This window comes from Lipophrys pholis (assembly GCF_963383615.2).
Source record: "Lipophrys pholis genome assembly, chromosome: 3".
Taxonomy (NCBI): domain Eukaryota; kingdom Metazoa; phylum Chordata; class Actinopteri; order Blenniiformes; family Blenniidae; genus Lipophrys; species Lipophrys pholis.
In genome coordinates this window covers 18,214,451-18,227,274 of record NC_137627.1, presented here as the reverse complement: position 1 = coordinate 18,227,274, position 12,824 = coordinate 18,214,451, and the positions used below count along the sequence as shown (strand labels likewise).

At 41.8% G+C, this 12,824-nt stretch overlaps 1 protein-coding gene across 1 annotated transcript in view; it reads left to right on the top strand.

Moving 5' to 3' along the window:
* inppl1a (inositol polyphosphate phosphatase-like 1a) overlaps window positions 1-12,011 on the top strand; it is a 31,804-nt gene extending 19,793 nt beyond the window's left edge. The window contains exons 10-27 of the mRNA XM_080459663.1: window positions 234-340; window positions 1,070-1,172; window positions 1,249-1,445; window positions 2,098-2,215; window positions 2,492-2,588; window positions 2,967-3,105; window positions 3,195-3,294; window positions 4,108-4,196; window positions 4,295-4,376; window positions 4,966-5,055; window positions 5,843-5,956; window positions 6,350-6,526; window positions 6,706-6,861; window positions 7,240-7,324; window positions 7,610-7,696; window positions 7,795-8,557; window positions 9,268-9,401; window positions 9,529-12,011. Coding sequence (XP_080315789.1) covers window positions 234-340; window positions 1,070-1,172; window positions 1,249-1,445; window positions 2,098-2,215; window positions 2,492-2,588; window positions 2,967-3,105; window positions 3,195-3,294; window positions 4,108-4,196; window positions 4,295-4,376; window positions 4,966-5,055; window positions 5,843-5,956; window positions 6,350-6,526; window positions 6,706-6,861; window positions 7,240-7,324; window positions 7,610-7,696; window positions 7,795-8,557; window positions 9,268-9,401; window positions 9,529-9,628 — 2,738 coding nt within the window. The 3' untranslated portion in view covers window positions 9,629-12,011. The remainder of the gene's footprint in view (window positions 1-233; window positions 341-1,069; window positions 1,173-1,248; window positions 1,446-2,097; window positions 2,216-2,491; window positions 2,589-2,966; window positions 3,106-3,194; window positions 3,295-4,107; window positions 4,197-4,294; window positions 4,377-4,965; window positions 5,056-5,842; window positions 5,957-6,349; window positions 6,527-6,705; window positions 6,862-7,239; window positions 7,325-7,609; window positions 7,697-7,794; window positions 8,558-9,267; window positions 9,402-9,528) is intronic.
* Window positions 12,012-12,824: the final 813 nt, after the last annotated feature.

Sequence of the window (12,824 nt, the reverse complement as noted above, 5' to 3'; positions counted from 1 at the left end):
TTTTTCCTCTTTGGCCACTCCAGGGCTCCGTATAACACACTTGCAGACGTAGAGATACATTATGTCAACTATGGCAAACTGCATGATTCTCATTTGTTGTATTTGTTCAATGTTGCTCTCTTAACCATTATAATCTCTTGATTGACCTTATTTGCTTCCCTTCTATTTCGGTGTGAATCCCCTTCTCTCAACCCGCTGTCTCCCATCTGCCCGCCTGCCTCCGTCTCTCTCAGTACGTCAGCTGATCAAGTCTCAGCGGGTGCAGAATAAGCTGGGTATTGTGTTCGAGAAGGAGAAGGACAAGAGCCAGAGGAAAGACTTCATCTTTGCTAGTGCCAAGGTCTGCACACAGGATGCACTCATACACACACCAAATCACCCAAATGAACTTTGCAGACTTTTACATTTCTTTACCTTCTGAAACGCGTACCTACACACATTCCTATCCATACAGAGAATAAATCATTTTAATAATACGAGACTCACAGCTCTCTGAGAGCTGATGATGAGGAGAAACAATAGTGGAGGACAGTCAAAAAGATACAGATCTCATCTGTCTGATTTTACTGCAATCTTACAGTTCTATCAAACAAACAGAACATGTTCAAAAACAGTCAAATATGTTTATACATTTATGTATATACATGGACATGTGTTTAAACCTATATCCTGTATAGAAGTGGAAGTTTGACAATGTAGCTGCCCTCCAAATATTGTCGGCAGTGAAACAAAGAGATTTTCTAAGATTCAGGAACATATTGAATAGTAACTGAGACTAAAAAAAAGTTGGAGGATCAAATAAACTTTGCTACTTCCTACTAATTTGTAGACATGAATAATCACTGTTTACGTGCCTCTTTGTTTCCAGTCATTTTATATACTCTATAGCTTTGTGGATTTCAGTGCTTATTACATGAACTCTGTTGATTATTGTTTATATGTATGTATGTAAATAGGTTTGACAAATGTTCTGAATTATGTCTGAATTAATGAAATTATCTTCGTTATACTTGTAGTACGCAAATACAGAAGAAAGGTTGAAAATGCTCCGATGTGCATTTACTTTCAGAAACGGGAGGCCTTTTGCCAGCTGCTGCAGCTGATGAAGAACAAACATTCCAACCAAGATGAGCCCGACATGATTTCCATCTTCATCGGCACCTGGAACATGGGTACGTCATGTGAATTAAGCTTAAACACAAATGTACACATTTCCTGCAAGTAAACCCCGTTTCCCTCCGTCTGTAGGCTCAGTGCCGTCGCCCAAGTCCGTGGCGTCGTGGGTGCTGTGCCGCGGTCTCGGGAAGACGCTGGACGAGATGACTGTGACCATCCCCCATGACCTGTATGTGTTTGGAACCCAGGAGAACTCGGTGTGTGACCGGGAGTGGGTGGAGTCTCTCCGCGCCATCTTGAAAGATCAGACAGAGCTGGACTACAAACCGGTGAGGAAAGAAAATAATTCAGGACCAGCAATTTATAATGTCATTTATTTTTTTTTTGAATAGTTTAACAACTTAAATCTGTACATTAAAGAAGACAAACATGCTCACTGGGTTTGGAGGTGATGTGTTTGCGTTTTAGCTGGACTGGACTTGTTTCTGTGTCGTTCTGGGAGCTTATGAGATCTGTTCAAAACAAACGCATTACTACTTTCACTATCAGCAACACCAAAAGATAATCGCTGCAGGTGATGATGACCTTACATTTCTCATTGTTTAGAGGTCACATGAGATACGCTTCACTTATATACAATTATAAGAATATAAATTCATTCACTGCAGGATCCATGTGCATTGACATTTAAATACCTAATTGCACTGTAATTCACAATATATCCCTACATAAGCCTAAACATACATATATTGCTTTATATGTTGTTTACCAGCTATCGATTGTTTTTTTATTGATATATTTCTTTGTATGCTTTAAATCAGTTTAGATTACAAGGGAACGACAACATAAAAGTTTAATAATGTATCGTCAAAATTGAAAATAAAAAAAAAATCTGTGTTTTTTTGTGAATTTCCGTAGTGTGAATACACAACTGAACACTATAGGCCAGGTTTTCTCATTTTCCGTTGCTCTTGTCTTTAGATCGCAGTGCAGACGCTGTGGAACATAAAAATTGCCGTGTTGGTGAAACCCGAACACGAGAATCGGATCAGCCATGTCGGGATGTCCAGTGTCAAGACGGGAATCGCCAACACGCTGGGTAAAATCAGACTGTGTTTGCAGCCGTTATCCTTCCTGCATGGGCTTACTTCCCAGTTATGAAATGTGGAATAGAACCAGAGTCAGCCATTGTCTTATTTCAATACTGAGCTGCAAGAATAATATTATTTTCATATAATTACTGACAAAAATGTGAGCACTTTCAGTGTCTGGTGTTCAAACTGTATATTTCCATCATCTTAATGCACTAAACGAATGTTCTTTTGTGCATTTAGTTTGAATTCTTATTTTCATGTTGTTGGTTTGTTTTTTTAAGGTAACAAAGGTGCAGTCGGTGTATCGTTCATGTTCAATGGAACATCGTTTGGTTTTGTGAATTGTCACCTGACTTCAGGGAATGAGAAGATCGCCAGGTACCTACCACACATGCTGTCAACTTCTGTAGCTTGAATATTGTTCTCGACAGAAGATTATCTTCAATGAAATCCCCTCAATATTCAAATAGTATTTTATGATTTTGACTTGTAGTAACATTTGAAACAGTGTTGGACATCATTTTCTTCCTGTCAAATACAGTTGCCATTACACAAGTAACTGTGTGAATAAGTAGTCGGTTACAGATTTAAAGGTAAACTCATGTTTATTTAGGGTCACAAATGCATCACAGCGATAGAGGAGAAAAACGATGCTATTGCTGCTGCTAATAATTGGCACAGGAAGAAGGATGCAGAGAGATGTTCAACAAAAGTAACAAGATCACAGAAACTTCAGCAATCCTCTAACCCCTGCAGGAGAAACCAGAACTACCTTGATATCCTGCGGCTGCTGTCGCTGGGGGACAAACAGCTGAGCTCCTTTGACATTTCATTGCGCTTCACAAACCTCTTTTGGCTGGGAGATCTCAACTACAGGCTGGACATGGATATACAGGTAAAGCAGGACATGTTCTGTGTGATGAAATACAAAAACTTATGAGGCTTAAATATTATATCTATTATTATTTGTGTCTGTGCGTGCAGGAGATTTTGAACTACATCAACAGGAAGGAGTTTGATCCCCTGCTGAAAGTGGACCAGCTCAACCTGGAGAGGGAGAAAAATAAAGTCTTTTTACGCTTTGGTAAGTATGGCTCAGTCCGTGGTTGTCACTTCCTCTTCCTGTAGATATTCCTGACATATCCATGGTTCAGAATAGGATTTATTTTAATCTAAAGAAATCGTATGGAAGAATAGTAAAAATCACAACATTTACTGAAGGTTTCTGCCTTTAAAAAAAAAAAAAAAAGCATTTCTGTGGTCTCATAAATGCAGCTGAAGCGATGACTCACACTTCCCCAAAGCACCTGCTCAGCACCGCCGACGACTTCACCGCAACTCTTTTTCCAATCGAACTACAAGAAATGTAGAAGCAGGCAAAAATAACTAGAGCGTTGATCAAATTTATTGGAAGAAACAGGAGGGTCCCTGTAAAGACTTTCCCCAGACAGATGTTAAAACCATGATTTCAACCTAATATGAGTAAAGCTTCCATTTCTGTCTGAGATCGCGTGTTTTTCCTGTTAATGTTCCACTAATTTAACACAAAGTAGCTTTTTTTTTTTTTCTTTTTTCGCAAATGAACGTTGGAAAGTCCAAAGTCTAGGATTGAGTCACTTGGCCTTTGTGGTTTACAAAACAGCCTTCTCTTTATGTCACATGATTTCTTTGCTTCAGTATGACCTGATATGACCCGTGTCCAAGTATTACAAACTATTCAAGTGCGTCGGCTAAAGCAGCTGCTGTCCCACAGTTCAGAGGAGGATAGAGGAGTTCACGTTCTGTCTGAGTAATTCTCTGCTTCCTTAATTACACTGACATGTTAAGACTTACTTGATAAGAAATACTTGACTTTGAACCTTTTTAGAAAGATTTAATGTGTGTGTTTTACTCACAGCGGAAGAGGAGATCTCCTTCCCGCCCACCTATCGTTACGAACGAGGCTCAAGGGACACGTATGTCTGGCAGAAGCAGAAGGCCACAGGGGTGCGTAGATTAATGTAAACATGTTTCATGGATAAATACTTTCTCTTTCTGGGAATCAACCTGATCATTCCGCCTTCTCTCCAACTTTTGTCTCTCAGATGAGGACAAATGTTCCCTCCTGGTGTGACCGGATACTGTGGAAGTCGTACCCCGAGACGCACATCGTCTGCAACTCCTATGGTGGGGACGCTAAAGATTGAATTCTGTGGTCAACTCTCGTCGTCAGTCAGGGTTTATGTCACCTTCAGATTAGTAAACCGCACACACACAAAGGTTCTGGAATATGTGCTCGGTAAATTAGTAACAGTGATCTTTGACGATAAACCATCATAAGCCTTGTTTATTTCCATTTTGAATGTTACATTGTTTGTCAGGAGCGTAAGATTGTGAAGAACATTGTTACAGCACATTAAAAAGTCCACCAGACATACATTTACTTTCTTGCCTGACACAAGCTGGGTAATGTGTCTGAAATGCCACATTGTGAAATCAAGATGAGCAAACCTGTTAATGGCCTCAAGGTGTAAAACAAACCCTCTTTCATTGTTTCCATTGTTAAGTTAACGAAATAAGTTAATTAAGTTCACAAATAACGAATCAGCTCCAACTAATGAACAACCATGCAGCTACTTAACTAAGCCTAACCCAGAAGTTGAATGGACTTGGTCATCTTCCCTGATTACAATGTGTCGCTTAAAATTTTTTGAGCTTTATTTGTCCTGTCAGCATATGAATGATTGGTTATTAATCTGCTCTTTTTTTTTCGTAGGGTGTACTGATGACATAGTGACCAGTGATCATTCCCCTGTATTTGCTACGTTCGAGGTGGGGGTGACCTCGCAGTTTGTCTCCAAGAAAGGTACAAGTAGATTAATTATACTTTTCTTTATACATTTTTAGTTTGTGACACTTTTGAACATTTCCATGTCCACATGGTGATTCAGCTCACTTCTTTAATCGTACAGTATCTGCATGCTATATTTCAATCTGCTTAAGCACACGATGTTTAATCTTCACACTTATAATCTGTGTTTATGGTCCCCTCCTTCTGTTTTACTATTGCTGAACAAGATGTCTCGCGTAAAAGTAAGTATAATTATAAAGCTTTGTATCCCTGGCATACAGGAAGTGACAGGGAGCAGTGGTGGGCTTGGAAGAAGTAATGTTCTGGTGTTACTTCGGGGTTTACTCCTATGACAGCCAAATGATTGTCTGGCTACAGACTGGTTTCACTGCAAGCGCAGGGTGATAAAATCCTACCGAGTCATCTTAGTAACATTCAGTGCCTGACTGATCTGCTCCCACAATATTGTACTTCTGACGCTGTATGATTTTATTTTTCTTGGAGAAATCCAGTTTCATTCAGTATCAAAAGATCATTTGATGATTTCAATTCCCCACATTTCCCAAAGCAGATCATCTAAACTGTTGGAGCACTCGAACAGAAGCTGAACGTTGAAATTTTTTTTTTTTTACCCAATTCAGCCTCGTGCATTTTCCCTCATTAGGAAATGTGGCTTTCTTTGTGGTCAGCTGCAAGAAAACCAGTGAAACACTCACCTCAGTCTTTTTTTTTTTTTTTTCCCCTTTACATCCTTCTCTTCTTTTATTCCCAAATTTGTTCTCATCCATCTGTTTCTGTGCAGGTCTTCCAAAGTCCTCAGAGCAGGCCTACATCGAGTTTGAGTGCATCGAGGCCATAGTGAAGACGGCAAGCAGGACAAAGTTCTTCATTGAATTTTACTCGACGTGTCTGGAAGGTGAGACTTTTCACCTGCATTCTTGTGCACAGACAAAGGTTGACTACAGGCTGACGAAAATCCAGTAGGCGTTTACAAAGCAGACATGGCCTCTGAAACACAAAGTGGATGTAATGAAAATGTCTTCTTCTCCTCCTGTACCCCTCCCTCTCGCTCCCTATCTCAGGCAGTCAGTATACCTTTAAGTTAGAACCCATGTTTGACCCCCGCCTCCCGTCCACTGTGCTCGTTGAATGACATGCTACACAAACGTCTCAGCCCTCTATTTTTTTATTTTTTTTTCCCTCCTGCCCCTCGTTCCCACCCCGCTACCTATTCTCCTGTTATCCTATACCCCCTCCCTTATCCCCCCCCCCAACCCCAATTCTTTCTGTTTCTTTCTCATATTTTCAGAGTTCAAGAAGAGTTACGAGAACGACAGTCAGAGCAGTGACAACGTCAACTTCCTGCGTGTGGGATGGTCCAACAAGCAGCTGACGACGCTGAAGCCTCTTCTGTCAGAGATCGAGTACCTGCAGGACCAGCACCTGCTGCTAACAGTCAAATCCCTGGATGGATACGAGTCCTACGGTATGAAGAGTGTCTTGACGATGCTTTCCAGTTGATGCAGACCTCGAGAATTCGAGCTGTCTTAACGGATGGAAAGCAGCTAAAGTTTGTTCTCTGGATGAGCCAATTCTAAAGGAATCTAGTTTCTTGTCTCATATCCATGTACTTTTTTTTTTTTTTTTTTTTTGGTACCCTGCTAGGCGAGTGTGTGCTGGCACTTAAGTCGATGATTGGCAGCACAGCTCAACAGTTTCACACCTACCTGTCCCACCGCGGCGAGGAAACGGGAAATATCCGAGGGTCCATGAGGGTCAGAGTGCCCTCAGAAAGAATGGGAACCAGGGAGAGGTTGTATGGTAATGAACTTTATATGCTGCACTGTGGTGAAGGAGCTCAGCAGAAGTGAAAACAAATGTTTCTCAAAGTGACCAGAAAAAGAGAGAAGCTATCAGAGAAAGCTATTAATAATATAATATCATAACGCATTACCGGTTTTTGAAAAAAATGTCAAATCTTTTACATATAGAAAAGAAAAAAATTCCTAAAAGTGTTTTTTTACTTCTAAGTAGACTCCGAGCATGAGGGAGATACTTCAATGTTGTGATGTAGTCTGAAACTATTTAATAAAAGGTCCCTTATAGCCATCAGGAATATTCTCTGTGAGCTGTTTAGATAGGAAATATTTTTGAGATTCAATGTGTTGAGTTTTAAAATGTTTTTTTGTTGTGTTCCAGAATGGATCAGTGTGGACAAGGACGAGACCGGAGGACCCAAAGTGAAATCAACCTTGGTGACCAGAGTGGGCCATGAGTATGTGAAGTCAGTACACGCTGCCTCTCTTTAAATTTGAATTTTTTTATGAACTCAATTTTTGTCTGATGTTCAAATATTGTTAATACTCAACCGTTTTCACAAACGTGTTTGACGTTTTGGGTCTAAATTGGAAAAAAGATCTGCATTTGTTTTGTTTTAGTCAATTCTGTAAACTGTTTCAATCGTTTTGGTCGAACATTATAAAAGCTATTATTCTCTGCACGTTGCACATACTGTGAAATTTCTTATTAGAAGCGATTGCTGATGTGTTGCGGTGTGTTTTTGATGCAGACCGTCTGTAGTTCGAAAGCAGCTTGGTGAGCTTGGGAAGGTCAGCGAGGAGGGAGAACGGAGCATAAAGGAGGAGACAGCCGCAAGGTACGCTGCACATATACACCTTAGTGATGTACACACAAGCACATTTAAAAAAGTAAATCTAGAAACTTCATGTTTGTGTGTTTGTGTTTATTATCCAGACCTAAACAGGAAGCAGCCGACGGTGATCCATCCATCAGCAAGAACAGCTACAACAACCCTGCCTACTACATTCTGGAGGGCGTTCCCAACCAGTCAGCTGCAGCCATGTCCCCTGAACTTCTCCCATCTCCCACCTCGCCTAGTCCCCAGACGGCTAAAGCCCCCCCTGCCTCTGCCGGGGCACGAACGAAACCCCCGTGTTCGGCTTCTGGGGCCTCCCACCAGCGCAGACCCCTGACTGGTCACCCTGTCCGTGCCATTAGTGAGGAGGGCTCCTCGGAGGACGACGGAGGTGCTTGTGTCGCGGGGGCGCCGGTAGGGGGGGTCGGAGGAACAGTTGGAAGCACACTAAACCGGCCCCCTCCTGACTTCCCTCCTCCGCCGCTCCCCAAAGGAGCCCTGGAGATGGTTCCAGAGGCCCCCTTCACCAAACCTCGCGCCCTTTACCCAGACCTGGCTGAGGTCAGGATCCCCGCGGCGGGCCCCACCACCCAGCTCGCCGTCGGAGAGGGTTTTAGACGGGCAGGAGGAGGAGGTGGTGGAGGAGGAGGGGGGCCAGGTGCGCTGGATGACCAGTCGTGTTCCGTACTGCAGATGGCAAAGACACTGAGCGAGAGCGAGTTTTCCGGACAGCCTCCCCGCGCTCCCTCTGCGCCGCCGCCTCTTAGAGGGCAGCCGATGGGTTTAGGTCTGGACGCCTGCCGCACCTTCCCCCCCAGACACCCCATCCCAGAAAGCATTGCAGAGGACATGCCGGAGGAGGTGAGCTGTTACTAACGCAGCAAAATTTTATTATAATCTTGTTGATGCTACAAGGAGTCACATTTTAACATTGATTCTTTTAAGCCATTTTGCAGTTTTTGTTTTTGTATTTTCCCCTTTAAAAAAAAAAAAATGCTTTCAGATTAGACAAGACCCAATTACAACATTGCTGTTTTATGGCACTTTCACATAGCGAAGCCCAGCAATTCCACATAATCAAGCACAAGCAACAACATGAAGGAAACGCTGTTGTTGACCTTCCTGCCACGTCCACATTTTTCCACCACAATAAAGGAAAGTCCTAGGAACTGGAAGTGGTACCTTTGTCACCGTCAAGCTATTCAGGAACTTAGTTTTGGTCTTCAAAAGGACCTCAAAAGTTGTCTTTACGCCCTCCTGTGTTCACACTGGCAGGGTGTTTACAGGGCATTACAGTCAGGGCTCAAATGTTTAAACCACAATGAGAGCTGCAGTTTGTCTCTGAACTCTGTCCCCATGGCAACCTTCAGTCCTTACAAACACCGTGTTTGCTCTTTATTACTAAACATTTCTGTGTAATCCATATTTGAAGGAGTTTTTGAGTGTAGCTTTCAATCACAGCGTTGCTTTCAAACATTTTTAATACACGAGCTTGCATTGTGCGGACGCAGCAGCAATGATCCTATATGTCCTTTTATGTAAATCCCCCGTGTTGCACTTCTCCTCTGCAGGCACTGTGGGGCAGCAGCAGCTCCTCTTTGTCTGTGGGCGACTCCTCGGTGGGCGAGTGGCTGCAGAGACTTGGACTGGAGCGATATGAGCAGGGTCTTCTGCACAACGGCTGGGATGACCTGGAGTTCCTCAGGTTTGTGTCTGCAGCTGCACACGTTTGAGCTTTGACTGTCTTAGATGATGGAAAAATGAAAGAAGTATTTGTGCTATAACACTACTTTTCCTCTCAATCTGTGTCTTACCTTTTGTATTTTTCGCAGTGACATCACTGAGGAGGACCTGGAGGAGTCCGGCGTGCTCGACCCCGCCCACAAGCGAATCCTGCTGGAGAGCCTCAGGCAGCAGCAGCAGCAGAAATGAACTTAAGACGGGTCTGGTCCCAAAACCAGCCCGGACTCACACACCAGGTCCCACCAAGGCCAAAACCTCGGCTGAACCGAGCTGAACCGAGCTGAACCGAGCTGGAATGTGCCAATTGATGCCCGACTGTGCCTTCTGAGAGAATTTGCACTCCATTTGTACTTTAACAAACGCTCGTTGAACCAACGTCCTTTTTTCACGTGTACTGTATGTGTGCCGCCATCAGCCTTATTTAAGGAGAATCATTTCAGTCCTTTGAGCATCACTACATAACTGTCGGATAGAAATCCAGAGGATCACTTAGATGAGAGGCAGCAACTGACTGCGTTTGATGTTTCGTACTGTCGGAGCTTCAAAAAAAGCATTAAAGGGTAGATTTTTTGTTTCTTTTTTTGGAGCAACCCTTACTGAACAGTGACTGAGATTAATGTTGGTCACAAGTGTGACAACTTTCTGACTTTTTAGAGTTTAAGAAAAAGGAGAAGAGACCTTTGTAGTTGGAGGGCATTAAAAACACTGTTGCCTGTGTTTTTTTTGGGGGGGTTTTGCCTTCAGTTCTGACTTTCAATAAGACTTTGTTCCTCTGAGCCTTGTGCTTTCTCCCTGCACTTGGTTCCATTTGGGAAACTGCAGGACTCCATAGAGAGCACTCAGGACTGTTAGTCAGGCCACAAGTCAGGCAGGGGAACTGTTTGGTTCAAACAGGATGCGGTTGGAAAACAGGAGCGAGCGAGCCAGACTGAAGTGAGCTGATCTCACATTTTTCATGTTGTGTACTTTTGATAATGATGCCTGATGTCTGGGCCGCTGTTATTTAAACGGTGGACGTTGTTGTCCGAGTTTCTCTATACGTATTTATTGATAAAAGGGAATATCGAGAACCAAATCCATCCTGTTAATGTTCGAGTGTTTCACCTTGGTACACCGGCTCAGTGACCGTTAACCTCTTTGCTCCCTGATTAGGAACATTGAAGGTTTTCAACGTGTGGGGGGAGAACCAACCCCACCTCCAAACCCCAAGCTTAGTTTTTCTCTCCAAACTTTAATGTTTTGGTGAAGTGAAACTTTGTCATGTTCTTCAAATGGTGAAATATTTTTAGTAATCACTGTTGGGGTCCATCGGAAGTAAAAAAGCACAATTCTCTGCACGTTAGATGCTTTTCATTTGAAATATCCGCCCCACACTTTGAAAACCACTGTACAGGTGAACAGAGAAGAATATTTTTCTGGATATTAAAGAAACAAGAATTCGCCAGACGATGTTGCACCAAGGTGAAATATGACTCAAAAGATTTTTTCCGACAGTGGATTTCTCAAGTTTGCCTTATTGTTCTCTATAAGGATGTGACACACCATCTCGTCTGGATAAAGTGAGATGCAGGTCTGACCTGATTTATTCATTTTATTTTAAATGGTGGAACTGGAGTCGTGTTCAGGGGATTGTTAACATAGCCAAATATGTCAACTAATCGTTTACTCATGAGATTTAATAAGCCATTATTTTGTCATCATTTGTCTCACCAAAACATCTTATTTTTTTCTTTTTTTTCCTGAAATATTTTGCTTTTCTGTATTGGTCTTTGTACTAGAGATGTTGTGACATATGTTCTACTCATAAGAGAAGCTGTCATCTCTCAAATGCACATTAAAATCTCATGTTTCCCGGTTTCTGCAGGACTCCTGCAATGTGAGGACTCGTGTTCCGTTTTATAACCTTTAGATGGCGCTGCTACCCCACCAACCTCTTAATTAAACGTCTCTGTGAATGGACGTTTGTGGGAACACGATTTACAGTAAGCCGAGTTAAGCTCCTTGATATTTCTGAATGTTCAGTGTATTTTTTACCTTTGAGTGGCCAATAGTCCCATTTACCTTCAGACTCGTTGTTTGTGCCATAACGTCCATCTTACCTCTTCTTGCTCATGAAACAGGAAAACAAGTTAATGGAGATTTGTCTCTATATGCCTTTGTTTAGTCGAGGTGGATCATGTTCAGTGGTTTGTTTTTACTGAGCATGCGCCTTAGTTTTTCCATTGAAATGTCACGTGGTCTGTTTTTCCTCCCGTATAAACAATACTTTTGAAAAAGTCTTGAGAAGTGAAACATTTGTTCAAATGTGGCTAAAAATGCTGAAACTTTCATGTTTAAAAAAAAAAAAAAAGATTTCTCATTTAATTTTACTTTTAATTATTTGTGTGTGTGTGTGTGTGTGTGTGTGTGTGTGTGTGTGTGTGTGTGTTGCGTGTGCGTGCGTATGTGTGTGTGTCACTCCATTTCATGTCGCTTTACTGTAACCTTCTACTTTTGGTTGTGTTAAGTTAATGTAAGTTCATGTATTTTTTTTTTTTTTTTCAATTAAAGTCTCATAACTTCCTCATTTTGCAGATTGACTCATTCTCTGGTTTTGTGGTCTGCAGAGGAGAGACGGGTGTGTCTCACAGAATCCGAATAGACTGTCATCATTGTTTTTACTCAAACATTGATCCAAACTAGCCTCTGAAAAGTTTTAGTTTTTTTTGTTTTGTGATCATTTAGCTTCCCAAAAATAATCTGGTTTGATTTGAGTATCTCATGATCCGATTTGTAATTTAAGCTTTTTAGCTGCAGGACATAATCATCACATTGAAAAAAAGAAGAATTTAAATGCTTGAAATGTTTTAATTTAGATGTTACGAGTGTAGAAATGATGTACCAAACATTGTTCTTGATGCACTGTTAAATTCAAGCCATTCTTCTGCAGTGCATTAGGTGGCGCTGTGGAGTCACTGGACAGCAGTCTGTTCTGAAGAAGTTTTTGGATCATGTTGCCGTGGTCGTATTGGGTCCAGTGAGAAAATGGTGTAAATTTGGTTATCACAAACAATCCAGGAGATTCAGCGATTATTGAACGATTTCTCCTGCTACTTCTAAAATTGACTCAATGCACCACCTTGTGGTGCAAACATTTACTGCAAGAATCAACAGCCCTGTGCAAGTTGGAAAACTTGCTGACTTAGGTGGCTGTATTTGAAGTTATATCAATTTACCTAAACCCAAATATGACATTTGTTCAAAGCAGTGAACAGTACAGCTGCATGAGAGATGGAAATGCAGCTTAATATCGTGCATCCAAATAGATAAGAGTTGTTTGGCTTTTTAATGAAACTTATTTTCTGGAATTTGTTTTTCAGTTTCTGAAATCTTGAACTTTTCACAT